A 12,791-nucleotide genomic window follows, 5' to 3' on the forward strand; every position below is an offset into this window, starting at 1 on the left:
AAAACATGTCCCACTGTAAAAAACCGATTACATTCAGAAAAATAATTTATAAAATAGAACTTAAATCTAATAAAGACAGGAGAACAAAAGTTAAGGGAATAACAGTGTTACAATGTTGAAAAAACAAAATGGGAAAACACAAAACTTTACATGAGTGAACATAAGCCTTATAAGTGAACATAAAAAATACAATTTCTGACAATACACACAGATCTTCACTAGGAGATATTTTAAAGAAAATGTATCTTGCTGAATGAAATTTTTCAGATGAAAACTGAGTTTTTACAAGGAAATAAAGAACACTGGTAATGGTAAATGTGTCACAAAAAAAAAAAAATGTCTAAAACCTCAGGAAGCCAGTATAAGGGTCTCTCTGAGTCAGAGTGGACTTTGATTTGACAGCAATGGGTTTGGTTTTGGGAGATGCTCCTAATCTTTAAAGTTATGTCCTGTGGCCCAAGGTCTAGTGATTTGAACTATTCTTATACCTCCCCTTATACCTCCCCTGAGTCAACCCCCTTTTTGAATGCCCACAAAGCTGTGTAGATCACTTCTTCCCACCCCCAAACTGCAGAAATTGAACAAACGAAAACCACTTGCAGATGTGGTACTGGGAAGGGTACATAGAAAAATGGGCTTTGGCTTGTGGGGTGGGAGAAGTGGAGGCACTGCCTGGAGCAATCCAGGAAAGGAGACAGGATCTGGAAGAACCAGCAGATCAGGGGAGTGGAGCAGAACTCTTGTCCACATTTTAAGGCTGCAGATAAAAGCAGCCACTGGCAAGTTCTTTTGCTTGCAAAAGCCCCTGGGAAAGTGCCCCAAAGCCACAGTCCTGGTCCTCCAGGGAGGGAGGATGACTAAGGAGGTGCGTGCACATGCGAACAAACAGAAGAGCAGAGCTTCTGAGGACTGCAATCAGTGCTCCAACTCTTCCCACTTGCCCATAAAACCAAAGAGCCCACTGCCTTAGGGGTCATTTCAACTCAGTGACCATCCAGGGCAGAGTAGAACAGCCCTTTGGGGTTTCCAAGGCTGTCATATTTACGGAAACAAGACTGGCACAATCTTCTGTGGAACAGCCAGTGGGTTCAGACAGGCAGCTTATCTGATAGCTGCTGAGAACTTAACCACAGGGCCCCGAGGCCCTCTCCCCACTTGCCCTAAGAACTCTAAAAGAAGGATCATCTTAGGTCAGAGGTAGTGCAGTGTCATTTCAGGGACAAAGGTTTTTGCGGCCTGCCTCCTGTCCCCCCAAAAAACTCAAACTTACTACCATCAAGTCGATGCAGACTCACAGTGACCCTGCAGGGCAGAGTAGAACCGTCTCCTGTGGGTTTCCGAGACTGTAACTCTTTACAGGAGTAGAGAGCCCCATCTTTCTCCCATGGAGTGGCTGGTGTTTTCGAACTGCTGTCCTTTCAATTAGCAGCTCAACACATAACAACTATGCCAGCAGAGCTCTTACTTCTTTCTCCTACATCCTCCTTATCTATTTGAAAGGCCTTGGGGGGGGGGGGGCGAGATAGGGAAAAGACGTAAATTCCACCTCTTGTGGGCAAAGCTCTAAAATACAAAGGTTTACAAGGCAGGACGTCCGGCACTGAAACTTATTTACACTGAAGTGCTGTTAAGTTTATATGACTGAGATCCTGGCATCCGATTCTAAAAGAGGTTAGGAAAGGAGAGAAGAAAAAAAAGAAGGGGTGGGTGGGGCGGGAGATGTCAAATGGTACAGACATGATGGGAAACAGCTGGTGGCACCATAAAAAGTTGAGCACAGAATTGTCATTCGAGCCAGCAATCCCAAGCCTAGATATATAAATATATATATTCAGAAGTAGGGAAGGCATTTTTCATGAACGTCAAAAAGGTGGAAACAACCAAAATGTCCACCAACAGGCTAATAAAACACACTATGTGGTTCTCTATGTACAATTCAATATTACCCGGCCACAAAGAGAACTGAGTTCGTCACCTGGACGAACTCTGAAATCCGGTTGAGCCAAATAAGTCAGTTGCTAAAGAACAAACATTACATGCACTCACTTAAGAATCAGGAAATCTGCAGAAACCAAGTTTTACAAAAAGGTTTTAATCAAAGTGTAGCAAGCAACCACTGGTGGGTTCGGAACAGCATGTTTTAAAAGGGTCACCCTATTTCACAGAAAAGAAACTGCAGTGGGGCAGGAATGGCAGCTGGCATGCCAGTTGAGACACGATTGCAGCAACAGTGGTGTGAAGAGGTTATATGGTGGGTTGGATGAGACTGGTAATGGTGGCAGTGACGGGATCATTGATAGATTCTGAAATCAGAGCTGACAGGACTTACATCCTCATGGACTGGATGTGGGATGCCCCCCAGAAAAGGGAGCCAAGAATTATGCTGAAATTTCCTTGCCCGAACATCAAGAAAGAGATAGACTAGAGATATTATTTAGTGCAAGAGGAAGATCAGAAAGGCTTCGAGGGGTTGAGGGGAATCAAGAGTATGGCTCTGACTCTGGTACACTGAAATGTCCCTTAGATATTGAAATGTAAGCATCTGAATGTAGAGTCAGGAGCTCTGATGGTGTAGTGGGTTACCTGTTGGGCTGGGAACCACAAGGTGAGTGGTTCAAACCCACCAGCCTCTCTGCAGAAGAAAGATGAGGCTTTCTGTTTCCATAGATTTATAGCTTTGGAAACCCACAGGAGTAGTTCTACTCTGTCCAAAGGGTTGCTATGAGTCAAGATTGACTTGTGGCAGTGAGCTTGGACTTTTTTGGGGGGTTGGGGTGGGGACAGTCTAGGATGTCTATGCTGGAGCTATAAATATGGGAACCATCATATAAAAGGTGTGGGACTATAACTACACTTTCATTCTAAGGCAATTATAAAACCTGTTTCTCTCTTCATAAATCAAGTCCTGAAAGGGTAAAATAGCAATAATCAGGAACACAATACAATTCAAAAAAGTTTTCTAGAGAAAAAAAAAAATTACACAAGCACTAACAGCAGTTGTCAGTATTTTCCCCACAACTATACATGAGCTTCACATACATGACACTTTCTCATGGACAAGCTGGTATTTCTATGAAATTCCACAACAAATGGTACCAAAAACCATTTATCATTGCCCCGTGACTGTGTTACTGAACATTGTAACTGCTACAGGACTGCATTACTCCACGACTGGCACTAATCACGGTAGCTATTTCTCTTTGGAGAGGCGCCTGCTGTTAGTTGTCAAGACCTGATGTGTGCAGAGAAGAAGTGCTCCACAGGGTTTCCAAGGCTGTCACCTTTCAGAAGCAAAATGCCAAACTTGTCTTCTGAGATGCCTTTGAGTGGGTTCGAACCACCAATTTTCAGGCTGGCACAACTTAGGGATTCCTTAGACAAATAGGCTTCTTTAACTTTCCCTCTGTCTGTCAGTACAGTACCCCAGAAAAAAACAAACACAAAATCTCACTGCCACCGAGTCAATTCAAACTCATAGCAACCCTATTTAGGGCAGGGTAGAACTGCCCTTGTGGGTTTCTGACAATGTAACTTTTTTTTAATACTGTACCTCTTTCTTGATACTGTAACTCTTTACCGGCTGCTGGTGGCTTCGAAATGCTAACCTTTCTGTTAGCAGCCCAATGTACAACCCACCATTCCACCAGGGCTCCTTGTTCAATAAAGTACTGTCCATCAAAATGAGAAAGAATGATACTCTATAGAAATAAATGGAATCTACTCTAATCCTTTAATCATCTGCAAATACTTGTTTGTAATAACAAATTACTTGTAACATTTTACAGCTTGCTATCAATATACTAACGTATTTCTATTGAAACCTGTTAACTAGAAGTCTAGCAGTTGGTATATTAGCAGTAGATGCATTAGTACATATCTGCATTTTAATCTTTTTCTCAATTAAAACTGTTAACCAGAAGTTTAGCAGAAGATAAAAGATAAAAATGCAGGTAACAATCTGGTACCACTTTTTTCTCAAATTTGTTAACTGTCAAATTAAATGACCCCAAATTTGAGGCGGCCTTTTCTTTACATACTTAAATACCATAACAGGGCGTCCTGATCCTATTCTGAAGGTACTAATAATATTCTAATCATGCCCAAAGCATTGCGAGGGTAACAGTGATTCATAAACTCAAGAAATAATAGCTAGCAGGTCAGTTACACACACACACACACACACACACAAAAAGGAGGGAGGGAGAAAAACCTATAACCTACACCAAATGCATGAAAACTTCAAATACTCAACGTTCCAGAAGAACCATTTGGCACCAACATTTTGGATTATTTTACACACAGCACACCTCTGGCGTTCAAACTGAAGTCACAGACCATTCGCATCTCTCTTTCAAATGAATTGTCAAAAAAGGCTTTGGGATTCTTGTTAAAGCTCCAGAGTACGTATTTCTAAGCCCTGACCTGTAATCGGGTGTGGGGCCAAAAGGCTTCCAGGAGAGCAACTCGAACAACAACAAAAATCTCACCATCTTCAGTGAAAGTCTACCACGCATAATTAACAAGTCTCGGCCGCTGCAGCACCAGGAAAGACGCCCCCAAATGCAAAGCGCCGCCGAGCCCCAGCAGTTGGGAGATTCTAGCCTGAGTCGCCGGCGGGGGGAACTGCAGCCTCTCGGGGTGCGGGAGACGCAGGCGGCTCAGCAATTGGGCGGGAAGGGAGGGGGCTGGGGAGCGAGCGGGCGCTTCGCGGCACTTACAGATCCGTCAGCACCATGAGCTCCGAGTAGGCCCTGTGGAGCAAGAATTCGATGAGGCTGCTGAGCCGGTAGCCGGGGCTGGCCGCCGCCGCCGCGGCCGCCGCCACGGCAGCTCCCGGGGGAGGGGGTGCCGGGGCTGACGCGGGGCCGCCGCTCCCCCCGCCTCCGGGTGGCACCAGCTGGTGGTTCTCCAGCTGCACAGGAGCCATGGCGGCGCAGGGTCGGGACTGGCGCTACGGCCCCAGGCGCGGCCGCCAAGCGTTCGGTCACCGCGCCAAAGGGGGCGCGGGCGGAGTCGTCGCCGCCTACCGCCGGGCTGCCTCTGGACAGGAAGCCGGGAGCGGGCGGCGGAGGCCCGCCCCCATGAAGCGAGTCGCGCGCCGGCCCCAGGGATTGGACCGCGAGAGGCGGGAGGCGGGCAGGGTTACAGCGGCGGACAAGGAGCGGCGCCGCCGAGAGCGAGCCGAAACCCCTCCGCCGAGCCGCCCCAGCGGCCCTGATGACTGCTCCCAGCGGAAGTCGTTCGGCAGAGCGGAAGAACCTGCAATGAGGCGTCCGACAGCAACCTGTACCCTTTCCCGCCCCGCCCCCCCCACTCTGGTGCTGAAGCGCGTGGGAGCGGGGCGGGGCCTGTCCCTTGGGCGGGAAGGACGGAAGCGGGGGCTACGCGTCACCGGAAGCTGGTGGAAGGGCGGAGTCGGTGTCGTCACCGAAACGTCAGTGCTTTGCAAGCCGGGACTCTCGCCTCTCTGTAAGCTTTTTAAGGCGGCAGTTTGCCCAGCGCGACTGCGCCCTTAAGAGCCCTGTTTAACTCGGCCTTGGAGGCCCTCCGTAGATATTTGTGGTGCTGGCAGCGCGCTGAGTGGTATGGCAAGCTTTGCGTCCATCCTTGATTTATCTAACCGTGGGGGAAAAGGGGGAAAAATAATATAATTTGAGGTAGAAGTAGGGCAAAATAAATTAATAGTTAAACTATACTTTTCATGACATATATAATCACTTTCAATAGATATATGTACTGACCACAGTACTGACCGCCAGATCCTGTCAATTCAACCACAGAAAAAATACAAAGCAAAAACACACACACAACTGAACCCCCCAGTCTATTCCAGCTCTTAAATTGGACAGTAAAACTGCACCATAGAGGTTTCCAGGCTCTAATCTTTCCGGAAGCCAAGTCTTTAAGCATTATGCCAGCAGGACTCCGGGCTTCATCGTGTACCACAGAAATAACCCTTAAGCCTTCTGCCTTTCACTCATTTCCTGCCTGTGCTTTTGCACCAGCTGCTGTCTTACTCTCCAAGAGCCTTCAATTAATCCAGGTCTGCTGTCCCCACATTCGTCCATGTTTTCTAACGACTTTCAAACCAAGGGTCCCAAATTTGGGTGATCATCGGAATCACCTGGGGTCATTTTCGAAGCTACAGTTACTCAGACACAGAGTCAAGAGAATGGTAACGTTTTTCTTTTTTACTGAGATTGCCCTCCAGTCAAAGCCATCTTCCAGCAGTCTTATATACAATATAGGTCCTGAGCCATCCTTGCAGTGGTGGTTGTGCTGCAGCCACTGTCTGGTGTCAATCCATCCCCTTGATGGGCTCTTCCGGTTTTGCGGATCCTCTACCAAACATGTGCCCTTCTCCAGAGACTAGTCCCTCCTGAAAACCGGGTCCAGAGTTCATAAGACAATCTCACTATCTTTGCGCCTACAAAGCATTTTGGACAGACTTGTTTGTTCTTCCGGCAGTCTATGAGACTTTCAATACTCTTTGCCAGCACCTTCGTTCAAATGGATCAACATCTCTGCTGTCTCCTTATTCATTGCTCAGCTTTCCATTCAAATGACCATGGGTTGAGTCAGGGTCACCGTCATACTCAAAGTGACATTATTGATTTTTAACAGGTGAAAGAGTCCACCTCAGTCTTTTCTCTGTGTATCCTGATGTTTATTGGTACGGTTGTGGGGAACTTTGAAAAAAATGTTCCAGAATTTTTTTTTGTTTTTGATTTCTTTTTTTATAAATCATTTTATTAGGGGCTCATACAACTCTTATCACAACCCATACATACATCAATTGTATAAAGCACATTTGTACATTCATTACCCTCATCGTTCCCAAATTTTATTGTGGTGATTTCAAAACTTTTATGTTTAAACCATTGAATTATATGATATGTGAATCAATAAAAAAGAAAGATGGTAATCAATTCCTCTACAATAAAGAGCAAGACTTGAATAGTCCAATGTTAACCTCTGCCTTAGGTGTAGATGGAGCAAATGAACCTGTGGTCTGGCTGCCTTGGAGTGGGGTACTCGGGATAGCTGTCCCTCTGAATCAAGGAGAGAGAAGCTAGACCTGAGAGGCCCTCCTCGCCTCTACCTCTGTGAGAGTACAGCTCCCATGCACGGCAATGCTGTGAGACCTCTTTGACTCAGTGCTGCCTCACCGCCCCGCCCCCACCTCTGTGCTGGGATGCTGGGGTGCTCCCGGAGCAGGTTCACTGGCCCCTCTGAACCACTTGTGGAGCCAGGCCAGGCAGAATCAGGAACCCTAGGGCTCAGGCCTCTCAGTACAGACCCTGTAAAGGAGCCATGAAAGGAGGACCGTGTCTCCTGTCGTGTATCTGTTTAGGACAGTTCGCAAACGGCTGTCCTAGCTTGTTCTTGTAAACTGCTTCCTTTTCTCCCTGGCAGCTTGCACTTGAGCTCAGGATGCCCTTCAACAGCAGACAGTAAGGAATTTGGGGAACAGCTGCATACAGTGTTTCCTGGGAGCAATAAACAGGAGCAGTACGTGCTGAGATAGGAACTCTGTCAAGGCTAAGTGAAATTCAGGCGTGGGAACAGGGAGCATATCTAGGAACACTGCCAGTATTGATGCTTTAAAAATAAAACACTGTGGTCCTTCGAGGCTGCAGTCTTGTACCGTCTCTCTGTGTGTGTCTGTTTTATTCCGTCTGTGTGTGTGTGTGTGTGCTGCAGTCTTGTATGTCTATTTTGTGCTGCAATCTTGTATTGTTTGTGTGTGTGTGTCAGTTTTGTTCTATGTTCATTTTCCCTCTTCAAGAAACCGCAACACCCTGGCCCAGACTCTCACTGCCTGGGCCCTGGGGCTCCGCTTGCCCTCTGTGCTTGCCCACCCTCCACACTCCCTTGGCCTGTCTGTCATAGGGAGACTTCATCCTTCCCTTGTTCTTTCTTTTTTTTAAAAATGAAAATAACCCCATAGAGGCCATTTATTGTGGTTCAGTAAGAACATAAGGGTAATGAAAACAGTATGAGCACATGTTTTATAACTATCTGAGGGGGGGGGGAGCTCTTGTCCTCAGCTTCTCACTTCAGTCATCGTTTCTAGTTGAACACACTTTGTAGGAGAGTAACGTTATCTCCTTTTAGCATGATCTGTCCCAGTTGTTTTCTTGACTTTGTTTTAGAATGAATCTCTTCAGCATCATCTAATGCAAGGTTCATATACTCATCAAAGCCTATGATACAGCCCTCTCTCCACATATTCCCTGGCTCATAGAGCCACACCTGAATCCGGGATCTATTTTGCAAGTATCTGAAGATGAGGTTGATGGGCTGCACCATCACCTTCTGCACTTTCTGGCCCTGCCCATATAGTATGCCATTGTGGAAACTCAGAGCGACCACACTGAGCTGCATGCTAACTTAAAAAATAACTTCTGTCTTCCCTTGTTCTTAACTGTGACTCATCCTAACTGCCATGCCCATACCACGTACACAGTGAATGTACAATGTGGAATGAACTAGACGATGTGTCATCTACCAGAAATGAAAAGATTTTTAAAACAAAAATGTGGAGGGGGGGGGGGGGGGGGGGGGAGGCGAGTAGTAACTACATCCATTGAACGGCTCCTCCAGTGGCCTTGTGGTTATGCGTTGGGCTGCTAAGTACGAGGCCAGCAGTTTGAAACCTCCAGCTGCACTGCTGGAGAAAGATGAAGCTTTTTATTCCTGTAAAGAATTATAGTCTTGGAAACCCCCAGGGGCAATTCTGTTCTGTCCTATAGGGTCACAATGAGTCGGAATCAACTGGACGGTGGTGAGCTGGGTTTGAGTTTGGGTTTTGATGTCACACTGCACTTGAAGGAAAGAACTCTTAATACTGTGGATATGCTCTGTTCGAACCAAGGGAAAAAGGAAAGCATGTTGCAAGGCTTTGCGTGTAGAAAAAAAACATCCCAAAATTCTTACTGTGGCCTCCTTTCCCAGAGTGATCCTTGTCTGCTTCTCTACCCACCACCTGCTACTCTTCCCTTCTCTTTCCTCTGTAACCTCCCGGGTTCAGTACATGCCAGACCCTCCACCTTCAGAGGTACGCCCTGTCCCAGCTACCTGAAAACATGGGGTCCCTGACCATTCACCTGACTTGCAGCTGATTTCTCATTTTCTAAACAAATGTTCCCCGCCCCCCCCAAAAAAACAACCTCATTGCCATTGAGTCGATTCCAACTCGTAGCAACCCTATCGTGTTATGAGGTGCCATCAAGTCCACTGCGACTCATAACGACCGCATGCACCACAGCACAAATCACTCTCTCTCTCGGCTCCTGCGCCATCCTCACAGCCTCGCTGTCACTCCATCTCCTTGGTGGGCTTCCTTTTTTGCTGACCCTCCACTCTACCAGGCATGATGTCCTTCTCCCACCCTATAAGGCAGAGTCAAACTGCCCCTGTGGGTTTCCAAGGCCACGCATCTCATAGGAGCAGAGAGCCGCCTCTTTCTCCTGGGAAGCATGCTCCAGGGTTTGCACTGCTGACGCTGACACGTAATCCTCTAAACCAGCAGGGCCGCTTTCTTATCTGGTATCAGCTTAAGCTAGGAATTCTTATCTGGTATCAACTTAAACTAGGAATTCCTCACAGAGGCCTTCCCTTCTGCTATTATATTAGGCGCACACAAGGAAGTTCATTGCACCCTTGTTTGTAAAAACAAAAAACACCTAAACTCTCCGTAGAATGGATAGGTAAATTGCTATATTTCTATTTAAAACAAAAACAAACTCTCTGCCATTGGGTCATTCGGATTGATCCTATAGGGTAGGGTACGATTGTCTCTATGAGTTTCCAAGACTGTAACTCTTAATTTTATTTTAATAGTTGCATCTTTATTTGAAAGCCTCATCTGCCAACTTAGCATTTTCCACGTACCCGGGGAACGGAAACATTCCCAGGCTTCACAATCTTTTGGTTGGTGCTGCCTTTGTGGGAGCCTCAGGAGCAGCCATTGCTGTTTTTTTAGAAGCCTGCTTTGCCTCTTATCCTTCCTTGGCTGCCCTGATAGCCTGTTCTTGTTGTTGGGCCTTTCTAACTTCAGGTTTCTGATTTCTCTGGGCCATTCTATCAGCAAGAGATGCACCGTGATGGCCCTCTGGAATGTGACCACACCGGGGCTTCTTTTCTTTGAATTTCTTCTGATTGCCTCTTTTTGTGCTTCCTTCTGTAGAGAAGAGTCCGGTTTACCTGCTGAGGGTTACCCTTAGAAAGGAATGCTGATTGGCATTTTGCATTAAGAAATTGGAAAACCTTTCCTTTGGTCCTTCCTTGTGTCGTGCCTCCTGTGCCCAGGGTGAATCTTGTCCCCGCTGAAAATGCACAGTTTAACCTTCATGGCTGCGGCAGCAGAGGAACAGGGAAGGTGGCGAAGAGAGCAAGACTGTAACTCTTTATGGGAGTGGAAGCCTTGTCTTTCTTCCACAGAACAGCTGGTGGTTTCAAACTGCTTACCTCATGGATCGCAGTCCAGTGTGTAACTATTATGCCACCAGAAGTCCTTTATGTTTCTATATAGGCATGAAAATGAATGAATTAGAGCTATATGTATAATGTAAATAAATCTCAAAACCAACACTGAGTGAAAAAAAATCAACCTTTTAATACAATTTCTGTTCATTTTAAAAACATAAAATAATACTCCCTAATTTAGTATATTATAATAAAAGGTTTTTTTTAATGTGAAAAGAAATTTTCAACTAAGAATCTATGAATCGCCTACCACCCACATTAGACTGAAACATTTGTTTCCTTCCCTCTTGTTTCTCCCGTTCTCTCTGGTATACTCAGCACTTAGCACAATGCCCTGTTATCAGACTTGAATGAATGAATGGGACCAGTGCATGCCTTCATCTACCTACTGTAGTCCTATGTCTGTATTAGTAACTTCTTTAGGATTAGGATTGATTTGCATGTGTTTACATGTGAACCCATGTGTTGGGGATGTCTTTTCCAATAGTGCAGGAAACAAAAGTTAGGGAGGTAGATGGAAAAAGATGGACAGAACGTTGGTCATTGTGGAGGTTGGTGATCCATATTGAGGCTTAATTATACTCTTTTCTTTCTTTTCTCGATTTCTCAGAATGTTTGAGAATAGGCATTAACAAAAAGAAAAACAAGCAAAAAGATTGGAAAATGAGGAGTCAACTAATATCAGACTTTGATATTCTCTGGTAAAGTTTGACTTTTAAAAGTTTGACACCATTTTCTGTCTTTTGAGGGAGACTTGGTAGCATACACATTGGGCTACTAACCACAGGATCAGCAGTTCGAGCTCACCAGTTGCTCCATGGGAGAAAGATGAGGCCTGATCCTGTAAAGATTGACAGCCCCACAAACCCATAATGGCAGGTCTACCCTGTCCTATAGACTCCCTATCAACTCGGTGACCTTCCGGTTGTCCACTGTCATGTCTGTTGTTGGAGAACTTTACTCAGTCTTGTCTATGTATGTCTAAGAGAAGAGCTCTTCTTTGTACATAAATCAATGGAGGTATCTTATCCTTAGGATTAAGAGCCCAAGTCCCTTAAAATGTAAAATAAATAAATAAATAAATAAATAAATACACTTGTCAGCGAGTCAATGTCCAGTCATAGCGGCCCTATAGGGCAGGGTAGAACTGCCCCTGTGAGTTTCAGAGACCGTATACTTTAAGGGAGTACATAAGCCTCATTTTCCTCCAGCACAATGGCTGGTGGTTTCAAACTGCTGACCTTGTGGTTAGCAGCCCACAGCATAACTACTCTGCCACCAGGGCTTCTTAATCCCTTATAGATAATAATTTTACATTAACTAATTATCAGCCAATTCCTTGTGGATTCATGTGTTAATAAGTGTGTGCTACCTTCTGGCATAACTTTCCTGAAGAAAATCTGAAATTGTAATGACCACTTTGGACAAAATTGGTAACTGCTTTAGAGCAAATGGAGCCCTGGTGGCGTAGTGGGCTGCTACCCACAAGGTCAGCCATTTGAAACCACTAGCCATGCCATGGAAAAAAGGTGAGGCTTTCTACTTCCGTAACAGTCTACAGTCTCGGAAACCCAAAGGGGCAGTTCTACTCTGTCCAGTTCCGTCCCTCTGAGTCAGAATTGACTCAGTAGCAGCAAGTTTGGTTTTTTGGGTTTTAGACCAAAAAGAACCAAAAATAAAAAGCTGCTCATGAGGGGACTGGCTTGCTTGTCTAAAAGTAATCACATTTCTGTTTGTTTGTTTTGCGAATTGCTCGCTGTCTAGTTATTGGGTGTATTTTCACATCCGGAATATAAACATCTCTCCATGTCCTGCTGCAGTTTTCGAGACAGCTTCACACAGGGACACGGGAGGGACACAGGGACTAACCTGTCTTCAGAGCTGGTTGGTAGGGAAAAGAAGATGGAGACACATTTCTTGAGGAAAACTAACTCTGATTCAATTTCATTCTCCTGATGAATGAAAGAGGAGACAGGTCTCTAATTAGCACAGTTCTCCGGATGGCTCCACTGTTTGCATCACCCTTTAATAACACCTTCTTCCCCAGCCCAGCCCACAAAGCTGGAAACAAGCTTGAGTTGCTTTCCAGTTCCTGTTCCTTCAAATAACTCATCTTTTATCTGGTGTCTGTGCCACTAGTAATAGCAGCCCTGCTGGCAGAGTGGTTATGCAAGGTTGGCAGTTCAAAACCGCCAGAGGAAAAAGACGAGGAGGCTCTTTACTACCACAAAGCGCTCTAGTCTCAGAACCCCCCAGGGGCAGTCCGCTCTGTCCTATAGTGTCAATATGGTCAGAATTGA

The 12,791-nt window shown here is 45.7% G+C and overlaps 2 protein-coding genes across 2 annotated transcripts in view; both read right to left on the minus strand.

Moving 5' to 3' along the window:
• Window positions 1–4,940, minus strand: part of MED14 (mediator complex subunit 14) — an 81,236-nt gene extending 76,296 nt beyond the window's left edge. The window contains exon 1 of the mRNA XM_004714569.3: window positions 4,719–4,940. Within this exon, the coding sequence (XP_004714626.1) occupies window positions 4,719–4,927 (209 nt within the window). The 5' untranslated portion in view covers window positions 4,928–4,940. The remainder of the gene's footprint in view (window positions 1–4,718) is intronic.
• A 3,133-nt stretch (window positions 4,941–8,073) lies between these two features.
• On the minus strand, window positions 8,074–8,388 carry LOC115869450 (small nuclear ribonucleoprotein E-like). The gene has a single exon (XM_045289399.1). The coding sequence runs from the start codon at window positions 8,386–8,388 to the stop codon at window positions 8,074–8,076; it is 315 nt and encodes a 104-aa protein (XP_045145334.1).
• Between the last annotated feature and the right edge of the window lie 4,403 nt (window positions 8,389–12,791).

The sequence above is a fragment of the Echinops telfairi genome, unplaced genomic scaffold, assembly GCF_000313985.2.
Source record: "Echinops telfairi isolate 266 unplaced genomic scaffold, ASM31398v2 ScPeMD7_26;HRSCAF=91, whole genome shotgun sequence".
Lineage (NCBI taxonomy): Eukaryota > Metazoa > Chordata > Mammalia > Afrosoricida > Tenrecidae > Echinops > Echinops telfairi.